Source organism: Drosophila virilis, chromosome 5 (genome assembly GCF_030788295.1).
Source record: "Drosophila virilis strain 15010-1051.87 chromosome 5, Dvir_AGI_RSII-ME, whole genome shotgun sequence".
NCBI lineage: Eukaryota > Metazoa > Arthropoda > Insecta > Diptera > Drosophilidae > Drosophila > Drosophila virilis.
Window position 1 is genome coordinate 11,306,594 of NC_091547.1, and position 27,164 is coordinate 11,333,757.

General features: G+C 41.0%; 5 protein-coding genes and 1 long non-coding RNA gene across 14 annotated transcripts; 3 read left to right on the forward strand and 3 right to left on the reverse strand.

Annotated features, from left to right (window-relative positions):
* Window positions 1-3,032: 3,032 nt before the first annotated feature.
* Window positions 3,033-5,010, reverse strand: LOC6627174 (solute carrier family 2, facilitated glucose transporter member 7). The gene is made up of 5 exons (XM_032436084.2): window positions 4,899-5,010; window positions 4,511-4,791; window positions 3,860-4,448; window positions 3,475-3,796; window positions 3,033-3,415 (listed from the first exon to the last, which is right to left on the reverse strand). The coding sequence occupies exons 1-5, from the start codon at window positions 4,911-4,913 to the stop codon at window positions 3,162-3,164; spliced, it is 1,461 nt and encodes a 486-aa protein (XP_032291975.1). The 5' UTR covers window positions 4,914-5,010; the 3' UTR covers window positions 3,033-3,161.
* A 739-nt stretch (window positions 5,011-5,749) lies between these two features.
* On the reverse strand, window positions 5,750-12,806 carry sut1 (sugar transporter 1). Of its 2 annotated transcripts, none has more exons than XM_015174514.3 (7): window positions 12,664-12,806; window positions 8,723-8,827; window positions 8,493-8,653; window positions 7,294-7,888; window positions 7,021-7,233; window positions 6,856-6,958; window positions 5,750-6,770 (listed from the first exon to the last, which is right to left on the reverse strand). In XM_015174514.3, the coding sequence occupies exons 1-7, from the start codon at window positions 12,685-12,687 to the stop codon at window positions 6,517-6,519; spliced, it is 1,455 nt and encodes a 484-aa protein (XP_015030000.1). In that variant the 5' UTR covers window positions 12,688-12,806; the 3' UTR covers window positions 5,750-6,516. The 2 variants fall into 2 exon arrangements, with proteins under 2 accessions (XP_015030000.1, XP_002050391.1); XM_002050355.4 differs by lacking the exon at window positions 12,664-12,806 and adding an exon at window positions 10,694-11,111.
* LOC138911320 (uncharacterized) lies at window positions 7,795-8,583 on the forward strand. The gene is made up of 3 exons (XR_011416845.1): window positions 7,795-7,919; window positions 7,995-8,409; window positions 8,475-8,583. It is a non-coding gene; the product is annotated as an uncharacterized lncRNA (long non-coding RNA).
* Window positions 11,252-12,936, forward strand: slv (sugar transporter SWEET1). Of its 2 annotated transcripts, none has more exons than XM_015173727.3 (6): window positions 11,252-11,379; window positions 11,435-11,533; window positions 11,595-11,672; window positions 11,752-11,981; window positions 12,050-12,225; window positions 12,291-12,936. In XM_015173727.3, exons 2-6 carry the CDS (start codon window positions 11,460-11,462, stop codon window positions 12,408-12,410), a joined length of 678 nt encoding a protein of 225 aa, XP_015029213.1. In that variant the 5' UTR covers window positions 11,252-11,379; window positions 11,435-11,459; the 3' UTR covers window positions 12,411-12,936. The 2 variants fall into 2 exon arrangements, with proteins under 2 accessions (XP_015029213.1, XP_002050390.1); XM_002050354.4 differs by having other exon boundaries at window positions 11,315-11,379; window positions 11,444-11,533.
* A 340-nt stretch (window positions 12,937-13,276) lies between these two features.
* On the forward strand, window positions 13,277-14,085 carry Vps28 (vacuolar protein sorting 28). Its single transcript, XM_002050353.4, has one exon. It carries the CDS (start codon window positions 13,345-13,347, stop codon window positions 13,975-13,977), a length of 633 nt encoding a protein of 210 aa, XP_002050389.1. The 5' UTR covers window positions 13,277-13,344; the 3' UTR covers window positions 13,978-14,085.
* Window positions 14,086-14,350: 265 nt separating this feature from the next.
* Window positions 14,351-25,795, reverse strand: lig (ubiquitin-associated protein-like lingerer). 7 transcript variants are annotated; one of them, XM_002050352.4, is made up of 15 exons: window positions 25,659-25,795; window positions 24,041-24,437; window positions 23,804-23,978; window positions 22,334-23,742; window positions 21,829-22,253; window positions 21,475-21,582; window positions 20,633-20,737; window positions 20,424-20,530; window positions 19,775-20,352; window positions 18,605-18,739; window positions 17,975-18,100; window positions 17,657-17,908; window positions 17,438-17,593; window positions 16,096-16,128; window positions 14,351-15,493 (listed from the first exon to the last, which is right to left on the reverse strand). In XM_002050352.4, exons 2-15 carry the CDS (start codon window positions 24,407-24,409, stop codon window positions 15,395-15,397), a joined length of 4,077 nt encoding a protein of 1,358 aa, XP_002050388.1. In that variant the 5' UTR covers window positions 24,410-24,437; window positions 25,659-25,795; the 3' UTR covers window positions 14,351-15,394. The 7 variants fall into 7 exon arrangements, with proteins under 7 accessions (XP_002050388.1, XP_070065748.1, XP_032291974.1 ...); XM_070209647.1 differs by having other exon boundaries at window positions 20,237-20,352; window positions 21,829-22,259; XM_032436083.2 differs by having other exon boundaries at window positions 19,871-20,352; window positions 21,829-22,259.
* Between the last annotated feature and the right edge of the window lie 1,369 nt (window positions 25,796-27,164).

A 27,164-nucleotide genomic window follows, 5' to 3' on the forward strand; every position in this document is an offset into this window, starting at 1 on the left:
TATTTAAGAGCAGTCGCATCAATGGATTTGTGTGGTTTTCTAAGCGAACTACATGAATATGAATTATTTAATTTAGGGGTCTGCTAGTCTGGCCACTCGTCCGTGGAGAGCGTCTCGGGGATTGGCCATGAGAAGCGGTTGTGGGTGGCATTTGGGATTGCGCTGATTATGACACTTGTCGCCTAGTTTCTCGTACCGACAGCATCAAATTAAACACTTCCCAACCATAACGATGCGGCTGTGCCCAAGATTTTGCCAAAATGTTCTTTATTTCGTTTATGTTCCTCATTATACCCTGTACAGGTTGAGGATGTATACAAAAGTCTATACTAAATATGTGCATATGCCTAAATTATATTACAGCTATATTTTTCCTATCATATATTTGTGACTTAAATGTCTTCGAAATCGCCCCCTTTTCCAGGACTTTTCATTAATTTAAGTACATCTTTTTTTTTATTAAAAGTGAACTCATATTCAAGAAACAGAGAAAGAATAATGAGCTTGAATAGCTTACTCGCCCAAATTCTCGCTCTTTCATTAATTACCGCCTTTATATGCGATTTTCATAAATTTAAGTAGCGTTCTAGGGTATCGCCTCGTCGAACAAACTCTCTCTGGGACCACTCTTGTTTCATTTGGTGGGTGTAAAATATGTTGAAGCTTATTTTTATAAACTTCTGCCACAGGCAACAGTCATTTGTCTAATTTGTGGGCATTTTTTTTTGCTCTGCCAAAATCAAGAGAGAAAGAGAGAGAGCGAGGGAGAATGAGAGAGAAAGAGAGAGCAGTATCTGTCTATTCTTAATTCATAAGCCGCAAAACGCCGCCAAAGTGGGAAGATCTAACTTATAGATCAAATCGCAGGCAAACATAGATAAGCACTTTGTATTTACAGTTGTTGCGGCCAGGGGTGGCTCATAAATTTAGTTCAATTTGCAATTGATGTCTGCATTATTTACAAGCAAAAACAATCTAAACACACATACATAGATAATTAAAAACCAAACAAATCTGCGCCAAAAACAAAACAAAAACAAAAAAAATTAATGTTTTTTTTTTTAAGGGAAGCAGAGAATGAAAATTACGAGCAATAAGCCAAATAGAAAACAACAGAAGCACATTAAAGCAATAATTAAATGTGGGCAGGTAAAAAAAAAAGCCAAAGGAAATAAATATTAAAAATAAACGCTATGTCAGCTTGATGTTTTTAGTTCTAACTCAATTAAGAAATCGTAAAAAAACAAAGAGGAATTACATGTGAGTTTCTGGAATTTTGTAGAAGTTTAAAAGTTGTTGGCTATTAAAATACAATTAACTCTTAATGGGTTCTTATGTTGGAAAACTTTACAGGGTATTGCGAACTCATAATAATAAAAGGTTTTAAGATTAAAAGAAAACAAACAAAATGCTAATTGACCTCAAAAAACGAAAAGCAAAAATGCGAATGATTAAGGCAGAATAAATAATGTTAGGCAAAAAAAGATCAAAAGACAACAACTAAAAAGGAAAAATGAAAGGGAAAAATGTGCTCCATGATTTGTGCGCGAATACCCATTCATATTGTGTATATTATGTATATAGTTTCTTTCTGGGAAGTGGCTGCTTTTTAATTAAAATTTAAATTGGCCCATAAATGCCGAATTTGTTTATGGTGTTTATGCTGCTGCAGGATTCCACAAAAAAAAAACTGAAAGCTCAATTATCTACACAGACACAAACACATACACAGGCACATACACAGACAGACATTGAGTTAGTCTGCGCAACGCACTTGCATAATTAATTTTTTCATAATGTACATAATTACCCACGTCAAAAAAATATACATACAACAAAAATATTATAGACAGGCAGCGAATGTTAAGTGCCAACAGCTACACGAGCAAATATTTTAAAATTTAACACAAGAGAAAAAAAAAAACTAAAAGAAATGTTTGAATGCAAATGAAAACACACGAAAAAATGCTAAGCGCAAGTTGCGGTAAAATGGATTCGGATTGTGTGTGTGTGTGTGTGTGTGTGCGTGTGTGTGTGTGCAGAGCAAATGACATGGATAATAATAAATTACAGTGGGATATGTACTTGGCTAACAAATGTTGTATATTCCGTTTGACAGACATTGATGTGGGCCCAAGACAAAAGACCAATTTTCGTGCATTGACCGGCGCATAGATTTGCCTTAACGAGCTTATGCGAATTGTAAAATCATACGCAGATTTATCTTGTTTATTGTTCTTAATGGTATTCACATAAATGGAAAACATATTTATCATTGGTAATCGATAACTATCAACGGTCACTGCAATATGTTTATTGATTCTGTATGTTGTTGCTGTCGGCTATGTTTATATATGTGTTGTGCCTGTGTGTGTGTGTGTTGTTATTGCTGTTTTCTGTTATTTCGTTGCCAGATGCCATTCACGACACGCCGGGCGTGACGTCACTAATGCTTTGTCGTCACTGCAGCATTGTTGCGTTTCGTTTTGGTTCGTTTCGTTTTGATTCTATTTCGCAGCTGATTTCCATGCACGTCTATTTTAAACCACATACATGTGTATATACACGCATGTTAGTTTATCACTAGCTCAATTTATAAATATGCATGTTGCTCTATTTATTTATTGGCACCTGTAGCCACGCACTGTGCACCATACCGCATTTTTATTTTTAAACGTACATTACTTAATTCCACTTCACTAGGCGCTGCCGTATTTAATGCCGATTCTGCCGCATTTGGATAATGTGCGCGCGCTGCTACCAACCGAAACCGAAACGTTCACCACAACGTTCTACTAGTTACTGGTGGCTATATATTTATAGACAACGAATACAAATGCTAATTTTGACGCTTCACCTGTGACGTCGGAATTGGCTCAGCGATCATCTCAGCAGAGCAAATTAGAAGAGAGTGCAACAGCTCGTGAGCATATAAGAGCAGCGCCAATTGCGACTCTGCGCATTCGCATACGTTACCGTTAAGTGGGCAATAGTACTCGATGCTTATTGCACAGTTGACAACGCAATTAACATGGTGTTATGAATAAGAAATTTTTATTTGCTTGCACAATATTTTAGAATGTGTCTATGATTTGAACACTAAATGCATGTAGATTAAGGAAAGTATATATATATATCTGAAGTACGCTATTTATATTCATCTAATTGATCTTAGAGCGTAGTCCTTGACTCATGAGCGGCTTTACATCCTTTGGCTCGCGGCCGCGTGTCTCGGGCAGATACCGCCAGGTAAGTATCAGGCAAAATATGCAAACGCACATGCACGGCATAAAGGCAAAGGAGCTCCAGACGCTTTGCAGCAGGGGGAAGCACATGCCAATGAGAAAGTTGCCAATCCACGAAAACAGGCTGCCCATGGACATGGCCACAGGACGGGGCGCATCCTCCAGAAGCTCTGCACGCAAATGGGACTCATTAACATTAACAAACAGGTCCAAAATTGAAGGCACCCACCTGAGCCAATAAAGTAGGCAATGGGTCCGAGACCTAGTTGAAAGCCCAGTATAAAGCATAAGATGAACACGCTGCTCACATAGCGCAGAGCAGTTCCCTCTGAACTGACCAGGTAGTACAGGGAAAAGGACATGCCCGCCAGAGACAGGCCGCAGAGCGCGCAGGAGCACATCAGCAGCGGGCGACGATTAAACTTGCGCAGCAGCAGCGGCCCAAGTAGCGAGGCGCAAAGATTGAACCCACCAAGGCCCAAATTCAACCAAGTAGCCGAGTTGGTTGAGAAGCCCGCACTAGTGAGTATGGACAGCGAATAGAAGAAGATCTGTAAGATAATATTAAGAGTTATTTTCTGTAGTTGACTGGGTGGTCATATTCCAAAACCTACGGCATTAATGCCGCTTAACTGCTGCGTGGCTTGGAACACACAGACCAGCAGCAGCGGTAGGAACAGCTCCTTGTCGCGCAGCACCTGGCACATGCTGCTGGACTTGTTATCCAAGGCCAGCGTCTGCTCTAGCTCATTGAGTTCCTGCTCCACGCTGGCTTGGTGGCTGCGCAACTTCCGCAGCGCCTGTGCACTGCCAGCGACATCGCCTTTGACTAGATACAGCCAGCGCGGACTCTCCGGATAGCACATGAGGGGCATCAGGCAAATGAGCACCAGCAGCGCATAGAAGCTCAGTGCATATGGCCAGTTCTCCTCGCTGCCCAGCAGCTGAGGCATGCTGACAATCTGGGCGAGCAGTATGCCGCCCGTGACGCCAATGCAGGTGAAGACGCCAACGCTGCCGCTGAGCGTAGCCGGCGCCAGCTCCAGTAAATACATGGGCTGAGCGGTGAAGATCAAAGCCGAGGCAATGCCGCCAAAGAAGCGGGCAGTCATAAGCATTTCGAGCGACTTGGCTGCACGACACCATGTGAAGAGCAGGCCGCAAATCATTAGGATCACGCTGCTAATTACCAGTGAGCCCTTGCTGATAGAGATGTTTAAGAAAAAGGATTGATCACAGGCTATTAATGAGCTGAAGCGACTCACCGTCCGTATTTGTTGCTGCACCAGGCACTGAAGCAGGATCCGCAAATGCCGCCAATCAAATAGATGGATACAATGCATGTCCACAACAAATTCAGCTGATTATCATCGCTGTTCGTATCATATTCGGTGGAGAGCACATCGGCGCACCAGCTCTTGATCAGCTCAGCGGGCGCATTGAGCACGCCAAAGAAATAACCCACCGGCACCGTGGTGCCCAAGGTGGTTGTTAGGCATATTAGGAGCATCAACCAGGTCCAGCCTTCGCCTGCATCATTCACGTGCTGCAAAGAATGCAAACAGATTTTACATATGCAAAACAAAAGATTCAAGACACAAACTCAGGCCAGGCAAAGCCTGCGATGTGACTTCACGGAATACCCCTAAATACCATAATGACAACCATATTCCGTTTGCTCTGCACCCGTTGCTCTATCTAACGATGCTGTGCTCGAACTGAGTCATAGATTGCCACAGTCTACACACCTTAACGCCCAATCTCAAATTGAAGAGCCGTCAGTGAAACGACAAGCCATCACAGTCTCTGCTAAATGCTTGATTTCACTTCATACCCTTTAAAACTGGCTACGCAAAAGGGTGTACTGGTGCACGTGACAATAGATAGCATCTCCGAGAATAAAAGTAGCTTCATAATCAGTACCAGTTGCCAGGTTAGTCAAAGTAAAAAAAAAAACAAATAATAACTAAGACAAGTTATGCCCATAAATTTCAATTTGAAGCAATATTTCTAGCGTGGGTTTTTCCCCTCCAAACACAACAGGTGCGAATGCCATAGCCGCAGCTTTTTTTGTGTGTTGCCAGTTTCAGCTAGTTTCTAAATGTATTTGGCCATTTTCAGTAGTCGAAAACAGTTAAAATTTCCCATTGTTTAAGCTGCTTTGACAAGATATCGCATTCTGCTTGTTGCCAAGTTGTGCTCAGGAAGCTTTTTCAGCCAAGCTGTGCTTAGCAGGCTTTTTCAGCTTTTAGCTATTTAAGGTAAAGTTTCAGCGTCTTTTTTATGTAACACTTGGCAACACTGGCTGAAATCATATTTTATTTTTAGCATTATTCGCTCTTAAAGTTGTGAAAGTGCAAATCTTAATTTTTGCTGATTCACGTTATTTATCTCAGCATTTTACATATATTGTCATTGGTAAATGGAGGGAATATTAGTTAATTATAAATAGATTATTAATCTGCTGAAGAGCCATTCCCAAAATGGAATAAAACGAGATATAGTTTTAATTTAGAATACCAATTTATATACATTATTTCAAAGCTGCCTTAAGCATCAGGAAACTTAAGCACAGTTTGGATATTAGTCACAAATTTTATTTAAGTTGTAAATTTGAACATCTTAAAGCACACCCGTTGTCTGAAGTAATTCGACACGGGGTATCTTCTAGTCAGTACACTGTTTTACAAAACACATTGGCCCAGTTACAAAAACAGCGCTTGGTTATCATTGGCTTGTGTCGTTGTTTTATGACATTCCCTTATCATTAAAGTGGTAAGACTCATTGAACGCTTCAGGAAGATTGTCAGCGTGGAAAACGTAGGCAGCAAATGGAAGTACATTTTAATATGTTCTTATTTTTAAGGCAATGAATCAGAGGCCGAGTATCCATAAGGTAAGGATAAATTTTTCTAACCGCCCCCAATTAATTGAACTAACTAAGATTTCTCACAGTAAATTCAATTAGCAAAAGTAACAACACAGCCAATTAACTTGAACTTGTGCAGCGATAAGAGCCAAACACAGCCTTCTACATATGTTGGCAATGGGTACCATTATTATACAGGGTGTCTTATCAATTAGTTGTACATTCATATTACAAATTTACAATTTAATGTACTCTTATTGTCCGGTGAGGCATGTGTCCTGCATAAACCTCATTAACTATGAAAATTACAGCTAACAATTAACTTAAAACTAACTTAATATAATACGCCGCGTAGCAAAGCATTTAATTATAACTACTTTCCAGTGTGCCACACCCACATCCTTATTTAACCTTGGAGCGGAAGCCTTTGGAGACAAGTGGCGCCACTTCGGACGGATCACGGCCCAGCGTTTCCGGTAAATATAATTTCGTTAGAATGAAGAGCAGCACACAGGTAATTGAGAAGGGTATGAAAACAAAGGCGCCCCAGGCGCTTTGCAAACTGGGAAAGGCCATGCCAACGATGAAATTACAGGTCCATGACGACAGACTGCCCATGGACATGGCCACGGGGCGTGGCGCCACCTCAAACAATTCTGTAAATCGAAATAGATTAGTATACAAATATAGGTATATATATGAATACGTGTATGCAAGTACTGCGGCTTCTTCAAATTATACCTGAGCCAATAAAATAAGGAATTGGTCCGAGACCGAACTGATAGAAGAATATATAGGCCAGAATGCAGAATATGCACGCCCAGGGAAACCAGCTAACCGATCTCTGCAAACAACAAAGAATGTAAATTAGAACGATTTCCGATCATTGACAAGCTGAAACCTTACAATATAGTACAAAACGAACGCAATGCAAAAGAGAAAAATGGAGCACAGCGAGCTGGAGAGCATCATCAGGTTGCGACGTTTACAGGTGGCCATCAGCAGCGGGCCCAGCAACGAGATGCACAAGTTCATGCAGCCAGCGCCCAAATTGGCCCACTGGGCGTTCTGCTCGGAGAAGCCGGCCTCGGTGAATATGGAGACGGAGTAGTAGAAGATCTGCAAAGGTAATTAAGTTAAAGTGAATTTTCAGCAAAACAAATCAATTAGAAAACTCACCGCATTGATGCCCGACAGCTGCTGGCCACCCTGGAAGCAGCAGACAATGAAGAGCGGCATCAGGAAACGTGAATCGCACAGCACGTCGCCGAAGCTGCTGCTCTGCATTTCATCATTGGCCTCTATCTGCATGTCGGCAATTTCCTGCTCGATCAGCTTGTTGGCATCCTCGCCACGCAGACGCACCAGTTCGCGACGTGCCGCCGTCGGATTGCTCTTAATCAAATAGAGAAACTTGGGACTTTCCGGGAACCAAAACGAGGGCGCATAGCACACAAGGACAAGCAATATGTAAGCGGATATCGCATAATGCCAAAGCTCCGCTGTGCCAAAGATGTCAGCCAGACTAAACACCTGACCAAAAACAACGCCGCCGGTGACGCCAACGCCACAGAAGACGCCCAAGGTGCCGCGCTGCGAGGGCGGCGCCAGCTCTGCCAGATACATGGGCTGTGTGGCAGTGACCAGACCCGATGACAGACCGACAATCAAGCGACCCAGCAGCAGCATCTCCACCGATTTGGCCGCACGACAGAAGAAGAAGAGCACTGCGCCAATGGCAAACAGCACGGCGCAGATTAACATGCACGGCTTTCTGCGGGTAGAAGAAGAGAGCGAGAGGAGAGGTTGGGTTAATTTTTTAATATATTCAACATTCTTAACTAGATTGTCGGAGTAATATTTAACTAATCGAATTTCAGGTTATCTTCAATTTGAAATAACGTGCATGGCATATAACAAATGCAATTCCGGTTTAATTAATGTGACTGAAAACAAAACTAGTTCAAATCCGGAATGCCAGCCTAATCAAACTAAACAGCCGAAACACAAGCCGAGCCCAATTATGTTCATAATTGATTTGGTAACTTCTTTGGGAATAAAATATTAAGCACAATCTCCAGGCGATCTTTAAACTTTCATAAAACTTCAAACTAATTTAAAATTGGACGATCCTATGGGTTCGCATTCCCAACTGAACCAAAGAGAGTTTTGATTAGTTTGTTGTCATGAGTTAAGCATTCCAATAATTCGATAGCTCGAGCGGATTATGCAATAGCTAAATGACACGAACGACAGAGTAATCCATGGAACCTATCGGAAATCTGCTTATCAACAGTTAAGTTAATCTAATTATAGCTGATAAGCTGCATTTCCATTGATAAGCCCGCACTTGACTTTAGATTATATGGAATACCGACCTGCCAAATTTATTAGCCAAGCCAGCGCCGCCCAGGGATCCAATTGCACCGCCAACCAGGAACACCGAAACGACCGACGACCAGAGTATATCAATGCCGCTCTGGCTCATTGTGCTGCCATATTTCTCAAGCACCGTCTGACTGCACCAGATCTTCATTAGCTGCCAAAATGAAACACCCAAAAATACTGTTGCAACTTTGGATTAGGATTTTCTTGGAGCACAACTTACCGCCGAGGGCGCATTAATAACGCCTATGCAATAGCCCGTGGGCACAGCAGCTCCCAGCGTTGTGGCGAAGGCGACCAGCAACAGAAGCTTGCTCCATGGTGGTTTCTATGCAATAGAAAAGTTCCATAAGATTACTTGGAATATATGACAAAAGACATGCATGTACAAAAGGAATTAAAGGTAATAGAAAGTGAAAAATGTAAGCGAAAAGAAAGGTGCATTTTTAAAGGTGCATCGCAATTTATTTCGTAAAATTTCTTTAAATTAACTTAAACTAAGTATTTTGTTTGACTTTGCTTAAGTATTTTATTTAGATGTATTTTTAGTTAGGTATAAAAAAGAACCAATAAGTTAAGAGAATTTATCATTCTCTGCTTTTAAATTATATTATTCATTTATTTTTTTTAACGTTGAAATTGGTAGTGTCAATATTTGAGAAAAAAAATTATATTTGAAATTATAATAATACGTGATAAAGCTGCTTATTTTTCAGATATATTTATTGTTTTGTCTTTGCAATATTATTGCGTTTAAAATAAAATGGAACAGAGAAAATATGAATGAAATATTGAAAGTTAATAATTCTTTCATAATTATTTTAAATTCGTTTTAATGTTAATTATTTATGCTTCCTTGCGTCATTTCGTAGTTGTTTTTATCAGTATATATATATACATATAAACTGACACTGATTTATTTGGGATCATTCAGATTTATGCCCATCAGATGTCACCAATTAACTGACCCTTTAAAAAAAAATTTTGGCGATGATTTATTTTTGGCAATTTGCAATTATCATTGCCATATTTTAGACATTTGAAAACTTTCAACAGTTCTTCTAATTGTATTTAATTAAAACAATTTCTATAGAGGTCAACAAAAATGCTTCTCGACGGTTCATTTGGCGAGGGGACACTGATAAGACATACCCAAACATAGCTGATAATAAGTGTACACAATGCCAAATTCGCCATAAGCACATACACATTCACATTCACATTCACATTCACATATGTATATATATACATTCTAACGTACGAATAGCTAAATATAAATATAATTATATATGCGGTGAGAATATAAATACATATATTGTCATTTGCTTTGGGAGAGCCGATGTACGCTCAAAGTAGAGTAAATACATGGCCATTCTGTAAATACATACAGTGCGCCAAGAAAGTATTTTTACGTGCTTTATGAATTTATATATTTCTTTTATACTTTTAAATCAAAAGTTTTGGTTTATACGTAAAATGTAATTCGTTTCAATTGTTTTAATGAAAAATAAAACAATTATTTGTTGCGTGTAAATGTGACGAAACATTATGCTTAAAAAGTTTGAAATATAGCCTAACGGTTTGATGTGTGCACATATTTACATGCCCGGCTGTGTACACACTTGCATGCTTGTGTGTATGTGTGCGTGTTCATATATCGTACAAAGATCGTGGTTTTTGCTGCGGTTCCCGCTATAATGCAATGCGTAATGTTGTTTTGCTTTTGTAATTAATGTAAATAGAAAATTACATTTTTATGTAAATGTGTAGATAATTTGTAGAGAGAATTATGGCAATATTGGTTACAGACCTTGTACCGCGCATATTTGTAAATACAGATAGACAGACAACTGCATATAAGACTATTTTCTGTTGTTGTTTTACTAACGCATCAACAAAATGCAGAACGAATCAACAAAATACTGCGACGCAAAAATTGTTTATGTATTAATTTCTAAAAACAAAATAAAAAGGAATAGCACAGCCGAAAGTAGTGAAAGAGACGAAGAGAGAAAGCGGTGCTTGCAGAATGTTGGAAAAGTGCAGTTTGGACTGTTTTTGAAGTGTTGTAGGTCGACGATCTGCAGTTGTAAACAAAAAGTTGTGTGTGTTGAGCAACAAGAAAACAGGCGAAAGCAGCGCCCAAAGACAACGTACAGCCAAATAAAACACCTATTCGTTTGGCTTTGCTCACCTGATTTGTTTCCGTTTGTTGTGGTGGCGCTATTTCAACCTTAAATGGCGGGTTCAAATGTTCTAATTCAGCGTTATTAATGACCGGCATTTTTATAGACAGCGCATGCACTTTTTTATAGTCGTTGTTATTAACAATAAAACTTCACTAAATAAGGCCGCTAATTGCAACACGTGTCCGTTTCAGCACACTGAATGGTAATTGTGTGTTTAGCGCCACTTTTTATGCTGCCGGCGTCTGCGTTTACTTGTTAGTGTTGTATAACAACAGGCACAAATACACGGGAATCGATTATAGACTCTTATATACAACACACATAAACGTAAATTGTTTAAAAAATTGTTGAAAATATTGTAAATAGAGAAAGCCCGCAGCCGTAACTGAAGCTACCGTCGCCGTTCGCTTCCTTTGTGCGACTAAAACGTGTGTCAACATTTTGGTAGCATGTAGCAGCGGCGCAGCCAAAAAGCTTTTCAAAACCAACAACATTGCTAGCCGGCTAAAGCTCGCACGATGTAGCGACCATGCACAGCTTTAAAAGCTTGCGCGCGTTTTTATATTTATCGAAAACCCGATTGTTGCCGATTGCAACTTATATACAATAACTGTCTGACAGTCTGGCAGCACTGGTTTTAGTCAGCTGTTTGTGTTCTTTTTGTTGACGTTGTAGCGGTGTTAGTTGGCCAGTAATACATTAATTGTTTTATTTTTATTATTGATAAATAATTAATTAATAATCAGTTTTTGTAGATATAATTTGGTAACTATGACACTCGCCTATGATTCCGTGCTATCCACAACGGCGGTGATCAGCACTGTTTTTCAATTTCTATCGGGCACGTAAGTGTATATGCAAATTGTTAATAATCTATGATTTAATTTATGTACACGCTTCTATCAGCGTAATATGTCGAAAATACATACAAAAGAAGAGCACGGGTGAATCGTCTGGTGTGCCATTCATATGCGGCTTCTTATCGTAAGTACAAACTGTCGACGTAGACAATATATGGACAGATAGATAGACATTGTATCTAAACTTCAACTTGTTTGTACAGCTGTAGTTTTTGGCTGCGCTATGGGGTGCTCACCAACGAGCAGAGCGTCGTTATGGTCAATATGATTGGCTCCACGCTCTTTCTGGTCTACACATTGGTCTACTATGTGTTCACGGTCAACAAACGTGCCTACGTAAAGCAATTTGCAATTGTTCTGGCAATACTCATTGGCGTTATTGTGTACACGAACAGTTTGCAAGACGACCCCCAAAAGATGATATACATAACAGGTGAGCACGTCCATTAATGCACAATTGTAACCCCATAATTGTAATCATCTTTATATATATAATTGCAGGCATTGTTTGTTGCGTTGTTACCGTCTGCTTCTTTGCCGCACCGCTCACGTCCCTGGTGCATGTGATACGTGTCAAGAACTCGGAGAGTTTACCCCTACCCCTTATTGCCACATCGTTTTTTGTCAGCCTACAGTGGTTAATCTATGGTGTTCTAATATCAGACTCATTTATCCAGGTGCCCATATTCCCATCAACTGCAATTTGCTGCCAATTTTAATATTATATTCTTTTGGCTTTTAGATACCAAACTTTCTGGGCTGCCTACTGTCTCTGCTGCAATTGGGCCTATTTGTATTGTATCCTCCACGTAGTTATTCCGGTCAGGGGTACAAGTTATTAGAACAGGCCGTGCCCTTTTAAGTTTAGTTATGTACAACCTTACAATATTAAGTCAAGTATTTGTATGTACTTATATATTGCGCATTTTGCATATGATATCTAAGCATGTTTCATACAGGTATATATATATATATATTTTGATATAATGTAATTGGCGAAAATGTCGCTTGCTTAGTTTCCATAGAGTTACGTTTTTCTTAGCATATAATGTAAAATATTTATAAAACTGATCTTAACTTATGGGATAGTTTGTTCCTTTCTTGTATGTACTTACAATCTGTTGATTTTCGGTGCCCATCGGAATGTTATTATGATATTGTATATATAATGAAGTAGACAAAACACACGCGGACTCTGTAGCACGTACCGTTCGATTGATCGGTGGAAGCAAACTAATTCATGTAAGAGATTTGAATTATTTCAGAACGAGCTGCACACTTTACGGCGGCCAAACGGTATTGATACGAGCTGATATGCTGATAATAAATAACTTGCATTGGTAATTCATATAATTGGCCTGCTTGAGCCAATAGAGGGCTTATCTATATTATATTTGATTATCTTTATTGTCTAACAACATGAATTGAAATAATTTAACGGAAGAGCTCGTTTTCGATAAGATTTGCATAGTTTGCGTATTCGATTAGGCTTTAGGAAAAATTTGCTGGAAAACCCTATCAGCATATTATTTGCAGCGCCACTACAAAACGCAAATCAATATAAAATATTGATTTGTACGTAACCAGCTGCTAGATATAAATTATATTTTGACTTTTGGCTTTTCAAATTGCGATTGGCTTGCGCGCCACATAAAATTGTTCTGGCGATAACACAAACAAAATGAATCACTGCGAGTTATCGATAACACATTTCTATCGCTTTTGTTGACAATTAATTCTATCGCTCTTCGTCATCTGAGCTAATTTTCGCATTTGTAGAAAACAAAAGTATTAAAATGCAGGAGCACAGTCCCGAGCTCTACGAGGAGGTGAAACTGTTTCGCAATGCTCGCGAACGTGAGAAATACGATAACATGGCCGATTTATATGCGATTATAAACACAATACAGCAGCTGGAAAAGGCGTACATTCGGGACTGCATTACTCCGCAGGAATATACAGCTGCGTGCTCCAAGCATCTCGTCCAATACAAAATCGCATTCAAACAGGTGCAATGCGAAGAGTTTCCCACCGTGGACACATTTGTGAAAAAGTTTCGCCTCGACTGTCCGGCGGCACTGGAACGCATTCGTGAAGATCGACCCATTACCATACGCGACGACAAGGGCAACACATCCAAATGCATTGCCGAAATCGTATCGCTATTCATTACCATTATGGACAAGCTGCGTCTGCAGATCAACACAATGGATGCACTGCAGCCGGATGTCAAAGATTTGGATGACAACATGAATCGCCTGTCGCTGATACCCGAGGATTTCGATGCCAAGCAAAAGGTGGACAAATGGCTGGGCACACTGAACGAAATGCAGGCATCCGATGAGCTGACCGAGGCCCAAGTGCGACAATTTCTCTTCGATCTGGAATCGGCCTATGCGGATTTCAATAAACTTCTCCACAGCCAGTAATTGTTAATGCTTTGTACACTTTCGTATTTACTCGTATATATATATATATATATATTCAATTAGTCTGTAAACGTCGCAATAAAGATTAAAACTATTGGAAAATAGAAAGAGCCGAGATCTGCGGCTTCGATTGCTTCTTTGCGAGCCTCCTATATAATATAAGTAGTAGGACGATATTGTTTAGATCCTGCTTATGTCTAGAAGCAAGGATAAGTTTAGAATGAGTTTACTTTCCGAAAAAAGCTATACGCATATGAATACAGATCCGATTCAACCGACTACATCTCATCATCTCTGTCAAGGTTAAGCGATAGCTTTCAGATCTTGAATATATATATACTGATCAAGAATATATACGTATCTCTCTATGTTGCCTGAGCCGACTTTGCAGCTCAAAATAAAAGTAAGCCTGTTTTTTTTTGCATTTGTTTGGATTTAATCGTATCTTTTATCTTCTTTTCTTGTATTTAATTTAAATATTAAGGTTATAATTATACAATACACATAAGTTTAAACCGATTACAATAATTAATTTTTGTTTGTTGTTTGTTTTTCTTTCATTCACTTTTACGTTTTGTTTGTTTTTGTTTTTGTATTTGTATTTGTTTCATCTTACGCTTATAAATCTGTTAAATCGTTTTACGCCTTTAATATTTAATAATTGTTATCTTTTATCTTTGTAAATTATTTGTATGCAATGTGAAAAATGGTACTTGGTATAGTTTATATATGCAGATGTTGTTGGCTGTACGTGTTATGTATGCGTTTATGCGTTTGTTTGTGTGTGTATTTTGGTTGTTGCATTCTGTATGCGAGTGTGTGTGTGTGTGTTTTATATGGTATGTTATGTGAGGGGGCGTGGCTGAGGGGCTGAACTTGGTATACTTTATAAAGATGCATAGATCTGCACTTCGACATCGTTCCATAGCGAAGAAGGGATTGATGGAGGGAGAGGGCGAGGGAGGAGGCGAGCTCAACGCGTTCGTAGTAAAAACATTTCTTATTAAGTAAAATATGATCTCTCATCTTCATATATATGATAATCATCGTTATCCTCTGATGAATGCTCCTCGCTCAACGTTTCGCTTATTGGATATTCCTCAGATTTTTTATGCTGTTGCTGATGTTGTTGTTGTTGTTGTTGCTGTTGTTGTTGTTGTTGCTTCTCCTTGACAAGCATTAGTAACTGATTTGTTGCAGTTGCTGTTGTCGCTTTAGTTGCTGTTGTTATTGAACTCGCATCTGTTACAGGCAACGCTCTCTGACTGATATTATTGTTATTAATGTGAATGGATGTTGTTGTTGTTGTTGCTGCTGTTGCTGCTGTGTTGGTGCGTAGGCTATAAAATTCGCCTGCTCGGCCGGCGCTCGACTGCAGCGTTATTTGCAGCGGCCGCCAAATGGTCTTCTCCGGAAGCTAGTTCTGTCCGGTCCAGTACGAGGTCGGGTAGCTCGGTTTGCCGGCCGACTTTGACTGGCTGCTCGACTGTTGGCGCTGGCCGGCGCTGTTCGAGTCCTGCAAGAGTTGAAATTAGTTTCAATGTTAAAAAACAAATACACAAGATCTTTCATATATATAGATATATATATATATAAATATTTATGTTTATGTTTTGGCTCTTTGGTTAAAGCCAGCTTTCATATACATACAAATATATAAGTGTGAGGTGTTAGCAGCATTAACGATCCATATATTTACATATATATATAGAGCATAAGACATATATAGTTATTGATTGTATATACATATATATGTATGTATACACGTTAATGGACACTGCTGTGTGATATGCATGAATTATATTTGTTTTAGCCCTTGTTTTCCTTCTCATTCTGGTTGTTTTCTTTTCAGCAACAATTTGTCAATATAATGTCAAAAGCCAACTAGATGTTATTACTAATTTTACTAGATATTAGTTTTAGATATGCGAGCTATTATTATGTGCGTGTGCGTGCGTGACAGGTGTTATGTTTTTTTTTTTACATACATACAGATAGGAACATATTTAATAGAAACGAAAAACGATTACGATTTATTAAATTGTTATTTTTGCATTTGTTTTATTTGGTTTTGGTTTTTGTTTTATTCACTTGATACAACAACAAAGGAAAACTTACCCGGCGGGATGAGCTATGAATCCTGCCGTCCATCTAATGTTGTCCCAATAAAAAAATCAAAAGAAATTATAAAGAAAAAAGTCAAACAATCGAACAGTTTCATGCATTTCACAATTTATTATTTGGTTTTCTTGCACTTTGGCTGCAGATCCCATAGCGCATAACTCCAGAACTAGATGAAATTAAGCTCACTGAGAGAAAAAGTGTGCGAGTGTGTAAGGTTTTAACTAACTAAGTAACTTTAACTAACTAGGGAGCAAGAGAGCGCAAAAATATTCCCGCGATAAGCAAAATGAGCCTAGCTCTGTGAACAAAATGCATGAAAATGTATTTTTGTTAGCTACGTTTAAAAACAAATGCTACAAATTGAAACGGGTTAATTAAGGCTACAAAACACCAGGAACCGAAAGCTGAATTATTGTGCTTAAGTAAGATTTGATCAATTGTTTATTATTCGCGAGAATTTAAACTCATATCACAGTTCTCTATTGGAAACTGAACCACATCACAGTACTCCATGTTATTCTTTGAATATGAGCCACATTATGTTGAGCCACACAACATAAAGATTGCGATATTTAAACTTTATCGCAGTTCTTTACATGAATCGGTACATATTTTTGTCTGTGTATAAGTTTAGATGGTTTAGTTTCTGCTCAACTGGTTCGCGATTTGGAGCCTTTATTTGTGAATGAAATAAAACTTAAACCAAATTGGATTAATGCTAAAAAGAATAGTGCGCAATGTGCCAAGTGAATTTGTAGGTATTTTTGGTTTTTTTTTTTCTTTTTTCAGATTGAATATGTTAATATGAGTTTTGAGATTTAACAACAGCAACAACAACACAAAATAAAACAAGTTCTACGTGTAAAAACAAAAACTAAAAACGAAACAATAAACTATATGTAAAACTAATTGAAAATTTTGATTAGGAATGTTAAATGGCCCGCAAATAACATGCATTATCATGAGTTTCAAGTGTCGTTAGTTGATAAACAATAAATATATGACAGAGAGAAGGTGTGTGTGTGTGATATTAGTGCGAGTGTGTGTAAAATGCGTGTGTGTAGATTGTTAATTTTGCTAAAATGTTGCTAAATAATGTTGCTTCATTCGATTCGAATTGGATATTCAGTTTATCTCAATTGCTTCACTCAGCGAAAAACGATATGCCACTGAGATCATCTTGTATATAGTTGCTATTATCTTGCTGATTGTGTCCCGACATTGCATAGTCATGATTATTATGTTGGTTCTGATGCCACATTTGCTCATTCTCGTACGCGACTTGAATGTTTTGTTCTTGATTTAATAAAAACTGCTGTTCGGAATTGTACTCTACCTGATGGATAGGCGGATGTATCATATTGTGATGTCCGGCCGCTGGCATCGGCAGATACATGCCATACGGTTGGGCCGAGGTGCCGCCAGCTGTCTGCGTATTGGCCATATTGAATGGTGGCGGTGTGCCCGAGTGGAAACTCTGCTTCTCATACGACTGCACAAATAGATGTAGAAATTATATATATTTCTATGCATTTGCAAATTGATTGATACGCACATTGACCTTGTTTAGCGCTACGTGACCCTTGCCGTACATGGATGAGGTCAGATCGGAGCCGGTGCCCGCCTGCGGCTGATTGGAAACCGTTTGGGTTTTACTCTGCTGATTCACGCTGGACGAGTAGCCGCCCTTGCTATAATCCTGAGTTGTTTGTGAGAGCGTATCATAACTGGTCGAGCCGTAGCCCGCGCTATACGAAGGCTTTGGGAACTGGCCACCGGATGCGGTATTGGCAGCCGGTATTTGTTGCTGAAAATCCCATTAAGCATAATTAGTTTTAATTGCACGTTATATATGATAATTCCTGCGACTTACTGGATAGATGGCTGGCGTGCCATATTGGAAACCGCCGGGCATTACATTGCCACCATAGAAATATGCATAAGGAACATTCAGCATGGGCGCACTGGAGCCAGCTTGTTGCGACATTGTGCTAGACACCTGCAATAGAATTACACTCATTTAGTTGATAAACTCAAGATGAGATTTAATGCTCACGTTAAATGAAACGCTTTTCTATATAACTTGAAACATATTGGATATCATACTTATTTTAAAAATATTGCTAGCTTTTTACAAGGACTGCAAAACATAGAAAACTACCTTCAGTTCTAAGCAATTGAACACGAGGGTTAGATTCGAGGCAACATAACAACAACACTGAACTTTCTGATGGAAAAGTATATTCCATATAATTTCTTTAAATGTAATCTACCTATAGTCATAACTCATGGAGTTGAAAGCTCATCTAACCATCTTTAAACTATATTCTCTGGAATATTTCTTGGGCAGATTGCATTCCTTAATCCCTTATACTCTTGTTGAAATATAATCTACCTATATGCTCATAAACTTTGGCTCATCGTAGTTAAAAGCTCGTCCAGCTACCTTTTAAGTCTATTCTGTGGAATATTTGTTGGGTAGTTTCTACAATGTTACACTTACATTACTAACAGGACTGGAGTTATTGTCGGTGCGCGCGAAGCGTCCATCAGTCATGGTTGAGTATGCCACAGAGCCCAAATTGTCGCGTCCGGCGCCCAGGCTGGTGGGCGTGTAGTTCAGATCGTAATACCCTTGCTGCAATTTAAAAATAAGCCCAATTAGCGATAAACAAGTGTCAAGGCGCATTTGGCAGCGAATGTTATGAGATAAGCTGCGATTATGGTTTAGGCACAGCGTTGCCAGGGCTTCACGAATTGTTTAAACGGAAACTTTCGACAGTTGGCACGACTGCGACCGAAATGGAAATGAAATATACACAAAACAAAAAGAAGTTAAATGTCAAGTGCCATAAAAAAAATATAAAATAAAATAAAAAAGAATGGAACGAAACAAATTGGTTAGAAAAAAAATATAATAATGATGGTAGTTTTTTTTTTTTTTTTTTGAATGAGCGTGGAGTGGAGAGAGGATGCGGTGGAAATAGTTGAATCTCAATTCCACTGGAAAGAGCGGAACGAAATTGAAATATTTCTTTCTTGTTAATGAGCGTAAGAATTTTTAAATGCCAATTTTTGATTGTTTATGTTTACGTTTTTTTTACTTTGCAAATAATTTGTTTAAAAAAAAAAAAGTGAAGCTTTTTTATGCAAGGATTGGATTGGAAGCGGAATATGGTAGACAATTTTTTTCTCTTCTAATTGTTCATTCTGTGATTTTACAAAACAATAGAGTGCAAGAATTCCTCTTCAATGAAATGTTTACAAATAGAGACAAAACACACACACACACACGCACACACTCGTGGAAGTATATACACTTATGCACACACACACAGAGACACAGACAACGTGTTTGGCGGAAAATTGTTAATACATGGGGAAAATGTAATGCACACGTTGTTTAAGAAAAACATTGTGAATGTGAAAAACGGCTGCAACGTGCAAAAAGTGCCATTAGCATTATATATATATATATATATCTGATACGATTCGATATGTATTGATATTGATATTGAGATATTAATATTGATAAATGAGAGCAAATGGAATTTTGAATATGTTTGCTTTTGGTTGCATTGAATTGTTGTAGGTATTTGGTATTGGTATTGGATTTTTTTTTTTTTTAATTAATTTTATTTTGTTTGCATTTTGCTTTTCTCCATGAACTCACCACATGTGGCACTCTCTGTTGCATCATTTGTAATTCCTCGTAGGAATAAACTGGTTGCTGATAGTATGGCAATCCAGTCTGAATATATTGACTAACCATTTGGATGTTGGTGGGCACCAAGCCGCTGCTGCCGCCGCCGCTGCCACCACCACTACCAGCACCACCAGCACCAGTTGAGCTGCTGCTGCCGCCTGCGCCGACGCTGCCGCCAGTTGTAGCGCCGACGCCGCCGGTGCCGCCATTACCGTTGCCGCTGCTGTTACTGCTGCTGCTGTTCTTGTTGGTCAGCGAGGCCAGCACCGCTGCGGTGCCCGCCGATGTTTGTGCAACGGCCTGGACAGAGCCGGCATTGTTGCCACTGCCAACGCCCACGCCAACGCCGACGCCAACGACGCCGCCGCTACCGACGCTGGACGCACTGCCGCCGACAACACCGCCACCAACACCGCCGCTTACACTTACGCCCGCTATCGAGCTGCCGCCCTGGCTGCTAACTGCCACCACATTGCTGCTGTTGCTGTTGTTGCCACCAGCCGCAACGCTGCTGGCCGAACTGCTGCCGCTCACGTTGTTATTGGCTGTAAGCGTAAAAGAGAGCATGGATTAAGAATATGTACCACTTGTGGATTACTCTCACTCTGGTACTCACTATTGGAAACGACCGCCTGATTAGCACCTGTCGCACCGCTGACCACGCCCGCCGCACCGTTGCCAGTGCTGGCACTGCTGCTGCTCACGCCGCTGCTCGTGGAGACACTGTCCGAAGGAAACAAGAAGTTAGTTGATCTCCCACAAATTAAACATACATCCGTTTAGTAATTAGTTATAGCGTGCAATTTGGCGTGCCTAATCTCTTACCTGTCATAATGCGTTGCAGCTCCTGCTGCCGCGGCATCCTTAAGCTTGGCGCTAGCACTAAAGTTACCATACTGCGAGGACGAGTTGCTTGCGCTGCCAGCAAACCTGCCAATGTGCCACACACAGCAAGGGTATTAAACAAATCAAACGATAACAAAGGAATCAACATATATATTAATATATATACATATATATATGTATATAAAGGTTAGTATGCATTTTTTTTTGGATATAGACCTAAAGAATCTTAACTGATATTAGTACAAGTTCTTTAACAATTTAGTTCGACTGTTAAATAACAGTGAAGTGCTCTAAATAACATTTCTGTGCCATGTTAAACAACTGTTATCCTACATGTCGCGCCTTTGTTCTTATTAATTAAACTAAATATATACAAAATGTTCAGAGTATTTGCCAATTTAAAGAATTTGAACCTAATGGTCATATTATTTTTAAATTAATAACTTATTGCAGACAAATTCGATTTATTTCATTTGAAATACATTGATATCTTCAAGATAAGCTTTATCAACACCTTTCTTTGTACGTGTATTGCCGATTAATAGTTCAATGCCTTTTGATTAATTGACTATGACTAATGTCTAAAGTCTGAAGCACGTCAATTAATGCTCTAGATATACTCGGACGATTTAAGTACAATTTTAGGGTTCACTTTTAAATGTATCTATCACATCAGCAGCTTATCTAATATCCAACTAATGTTTTTAGGAAAAAATTCAACATGCAATTGTAATACAATTTCAAGCGGATGAGATGCTAGGTGCTCTACGGGTTATATATGGCATAATGGTTGACTGGAAGGTTAAAAAGCCCATACATACCCGCTGCTGTTGGAGAGACCAGTATTGCCATAGACACTCTGGCTGGACTGGTAAGCACTTTGTGGTGTCGAGTAACCCGATGTGAGATAGGCGGAGCTCGCATTCGCGCTGTTATTTGGCAATGTGGGTTAAATTGTGGTGGAGCGGAGCGGAACGGGGCAGGGCGGTGGGCAGTGGAGTTAAAAGAGAAGAAAAAAAAGTTAACAAAAAACGAAAACAAAAACATTGAGAAAACAAATATTAGAACTGCATTTGGATAATCATATCGAGTTACGAGTTAGATTTTGAGGAGCAACAAGATAAACGCATAAAACGCATAAACACAAACTGGTTTGGATGGGGATGAGGCTTTACCTGGAGCTGTTTTGACCGCCGCTGCCGCTGATCGGAATGTTTTGTGTTGTCGCACCGCTGCCGCCAACGCTGCCCGTCGCATTCTGCGCATTGCCGGCCGCCTGCTGTTGCTGCTGCTGATAGGAATTGACTGCATTGGCCTGATAGCTGGCATAGCTAGAGGGCTGGTAGCTGTTCGCCACCGAGGACTGAACGTTTGCATAGCTGGAGCTATTGTAGCCCTGCACGCCTGCAGACGTCTGATAGGCACTGTTCGCCTTGCTGGCGGCGCTGTTCTGATACGCATTCTGATATGGCGTCGCGCCATTGTTGCCACTGCCCGCCTGTCCGTACGGATCGCTCTTGGTCAGCTGATCCAGCGCATTGCCGCTCTGCTGCTGCACCGTCGACCGCGTCGCATAGCCGCCCGCACTTAAAGCATCACCCTGCAACTGATTAGAATATATGCATGAGTCATTTGCTATTGCCCTCGAGCGAGAAGTATGTGTTTCGAGACTCTACTCACAATTTGCGCGTTCTGTAGCCCGGCGGAGAGCGCTGCCTGCTGCTGCTGTGACTTGGTCTGGTAGTCATCCTGTTGCTGCTGTTGCTGCTGCTGCTGCTGCCCGTCGATGCTGACGCCCGCATTGAACTTCTCCGGCAGCGCATCGAAGCTGTCGTCTGTGCCAAAGTCCATGGCACCGAATTGCACATCCAAGTAGCCAATATTGTTCAGGGCATTATCACCGGGCATTTCAACTGCACTGGCGGGTATCTTCGAGGGTGGCGGCAATTTGACGCGTGCCCGCCGCACCTGCGGCTGTTGCGACTGTTCACTGTTGCTGTTGGGCGTGCCCATGCTGGAGCCGGGCGCCGAGGCGAACACATTCGCATACGTGCTCGAATACTGAGCCGTTGATCCGCTGCTTTGGCTACCATAAACGGCCGCCATTGAGGGCTGCACAGCTGCCGCTGCCGCCGCAGCGGCTGTCGGGCTGGCGCCCTGCGACGTCAGCGAGTTGAAATACTGAGATTGTTCCGCTGAAAGTGTGGCCGATGGCTTCAGTGGCGTCTGCTGTTGCTGTTGCAGCTGCTGCGCCTGCTGCTGGGCCTGCTGCACTAACGTGGCAGCCGCGGAGGCAGCGCTCGAGAATGTATCGGCGGCAGCATTGGCGACATAGGGTGAGGAATTCAGCGCAACGCTTGCACCACCGCCCGCAACGCTGCTCGGCGTGCTTACCACCGACTGCAGCTGTGGAGGCGGATTACTGACCGCTGCGCTGTACTGCATCATCGGCGTCGCCGCTGATGTGCCGGAAATGCTGGCGACTGGCGCTGGCGCCGAGCTACCGCTGTCCTCGCTGCTGCCAACCAGCGCACTCAGATGAGATCCTTGTGCTACACCACCGCCTAGATGATGATGTTCCAGACCTGGCGGCGCTGATAGCTCAGCGGCTGTAACCGCCGCACCGCCGCCGCTTACCACGCTGGCCGCCGTCTGCGAGTTGAGATTGCTCGGTGTAAAGACTTTGCTGTCCTTGAGCGAGCCCTCGTACTCCTCGTTGTTCCAGTCGCCCCAGGCGTCGTCGTGCGACTGCTGCTGTTGCTGTTTCTCGGCATTTTGCGCTATGGTGTTGTCCCAGAGCTCAACCTCGTGGTGATCCTCATTGTTGGCATTGTTGCGTAAGCCGTAGCCGCGATCACCGCGCGGCCCGCCACTGCGACCGCCCATGCGACCACCGCCGCGTCCGGGGCGTGACATAAAACCGCCGCCCCGTCCACCGTCGCGACCGCCACCACCGACGCCGCCGCCAGGACCGCCACGCCCGCCATTACGCTGACCACGATAGTTGTCATTGGCGCGATCTTCACCGCGATCGCCGCCACGAGATTCGCGCATGTTGCGGTCATTCTCACGGGCCTCTCTGCCGCGCCCTGTAGAAGATTTATTGTCATTATAATATATATAATGAAATGTCGGTAATTAATAACTTACAGCCGCGACTGTCGGTGCCGCCGCGTCCACCGCGATTGGCGCTGCGATTGCGCGACTTTTCTCGCCTGTCCGCGTTTGCGTTGCCATCTGCCCAATCGGCATCCCCGCCGGCGCCATCCGCAACTGCATTTGCAGTCTTATTCTTGCGTTTTTTCTCGTACTTGGCAAAGGCGCCCTGTAAAATTGATTATCATACAGTTTACAAGCTGGTTGAACGCGATATGTGTTTTAACACACCTGTGGTAGAATCTCAATCAAGAAATTGGCCGCCGCCTCCAGATCATAATCGCACTCATTCAAGGCGCAGCAGACTTCCTCCTCGGAACGTTGGGTCATTGTTAGCAATAGGGTGACCTTTTCATTGATCTGCGGATCCTCTGTGGTGCTATTGGTTATCTGGGCAATGCGCAACTGTTCCGTGGTGGCCTTTGGTTGGGCCTTCTCGGGTTTTTCTGTCTTGTTCGCATCGGCTTTCTTATGTACCGCTGCGCCATGTGTGATAGCACCGGTATCATTGTTGCCACCGCCACCGCCAATGTGAGCGGAATTTGATTTTTTCTGAGTGCGGCCACCGCCGCCCCCCGAACGAGTTTGTTGTGTGCTCATCTCTATGTACACTGTATATACAAATTAGCTGCAATAAGTGCAAAAATGCCAGGAAATTGAAAATTAGACTTTGATTTGGATAAATATCACACAAGATTTCTCTTTAAAACAACAACTTGAACAAAACTGGCGTCTTGGCAAATTGGTAGCGAAAGCGATGCCTACTATTTATTCTAAGGCCGATTTAACTGTAATTTTCTATAATAGTGGAATGACACTTGTTAGTTATTGGGGGGGATGTGCAAGACACTTGTTAGAGCGGTGTACTCTTACGGAAATAAGATGTAAGCTATTCCGTTAAGTTGTTTTTCTTTGTTTTATTTTTCAGTGTTGTCAAACGGCGAGAATAAAGCATCACTCAAATAGAAAGAAAAAAAACTAACAAGTGTCATACGCTCATAGAGCCAAGTATGAAATGGGAAGGTAGCAAGCAGACGAAGCATCAGGTCAAAATGGCAAAAACAAAACGAAAGAAAAACGAAGCTAACTAGATGGCCCAGCTGAGTTCAATGTACATTTAATCAAAGAGAATGGAATAATGAGAGAACGTGAACAAACACAAACACATACACATACACATACACATATACATACGCACACATGCACACAAACAGACGCGCAAAGATGGAACACGCACGCACCACGCACGAAGTGGAACGCACTATAAAACGTTGAGAATTTCAGAATAACAAACGAAACCGAAATGAAGACGAACGGAAGGATAAAGCGAGTAGAGTACAAAAGCAATAATAGCAGCAACGCCATCGAGGCGGGCGTGTGTATTCGCAAAACAGGTAACAGGGGAGGATGCGGTGCGGGCAGCGGAACGTGATCGACGTCTGACAATGATACGAGGGGAAATGCTGACGGGGGGTTGTTGGTTGTTGCTCTCGCAAAAAATAACGTTTTAGACTTCAATTTGATCATCCCTTTTGTTATAAATGCTCTTCTTCAATTCATATTTTCCTTAAGATTTAGCTCAACTCGAGCGATGAATAGCAATTTTCGTCACATTTTGCTCATATCACAAAGCTTTGTCATACTCGAATTGCCAAGCCAGCAGCTGCCGCCGCCGCCACCGCCAACGCATATCATGGAACCACTTTTTTTTTTCGTTTCTTTTTTTGGTATATCAGTAACTAAACAACCCCAAACAGTTCAAATTAAATGAAATTCATGTTGTTACACTGGTATATATATGTATGCATTCTATAATGAAATGCGCACTTGCATTACACCGAAAAAATACCTTATTTGCGGTATGAATTGCACAGCTCTTGCATACACAAAAAATTGATTTATAAACTCTTGGGCCCGTTCGCTTCGGTTTTCTACTTTGCTTTGTGTTCGGTCTTCGTTAAGGCGCAATATTGGCGTCTCGTTCGCACTGCCGCCGCTGGAGTTCAAAATGCAGTGTTGCCAGCTGCAAATATCTTGGTATGGTAAGCAGATCAAGTGTTATAAAATATTCATGAGATTTATTTACACAAAAGTTAGCAAATCACAGATCACTTGCACTTGACTTTTGTATACTTTAAACAAAACTTGTCAATAAACAAATGTGAAAACGTTGTTGAGATTTTGGATCTTCCACAACACTGGACGCACGTTGCATTTGCCAACACTGTAAGCGAGGGCATTGAAACCGAATAATGTGAACAAAGCGGAATCAAAAACCGGACAAAATGGTGTACATTTAAATGTATTGAACACACACTGTTATCAATACTAATAGACACAATTCACATATCGTTCGCATTATCAATATCGAATACAAGAACTAAGATTGGGGGCGTAATCGTTTAATATAGGTCTGTGCACACCAGTCATTGTCTCGGACGACTTGGCCATGTGCACCACTTCGACGCCATTTCTGCAAATAGTACACTAGCCGACCCTTTCGCTCTTATGTAAACCAATGGGCAGTATAATTATATTGACTGCGGCACCAGACAGCGGGCTAATTGTAAATTTTCAATTTGATTTTTATGCTTAACAAACGTCAGTTATCAATGGGAAAACACAGCACAGTTGTGAAACCAGGGTATAAGTACACTTTTACACTACTTTTGTATATTTAACGCGCTTAATTCACTTGTAAACAAATTTTCAATGCGGAGCAAACCTCAGTACCTGCAAATGCGAGAACGCACTTATATTAAAACAGTGCTGTGCAACGGCTAGTAAATATCGAATAAAATTTTTTTTGAATAAAAAACGGTGGCGATTAAAATGTGTTTGGTAAAAAATTGAATGTGATATTTTTAGTTCTAATAAAGTTAAATGAAATGAAAGATGATAATATAAGTATTATTGCCAGTTGTTTTATTGAATCGAATGGAGTTATTAAATGCTCCAATAAGGATTTGCTTATTGCTTAGACGGCGTAGATTCTGTAAAACGAAAACATGGAAATTAACACACATGTGCATATAATAAATAAATAAATGGTGTCTCTTAAGTTGTTTATTATATATGTCCAAATAGTTTATATAGACTGAAATCGTGCCCAAACGGTATTTCACCAAAGCGAGTTCCGTTCGATAACGATAAATGCTGCCAATTAGCTATCGCTGTGGCGGCAAGTTTGAATATAATGTTTTCGCATCATTGCATCGCAATTGGCCGCATAAAGTTGCGCAATTAGAACGATTGCATTTTGTGCAAGAAGCCAACATCAGACGGCCAATTGTTATTGCTAACTCGTTGGGAACCACAGCCGACCCGAGCGGACTCCGATCTGGCCCAGCAACCA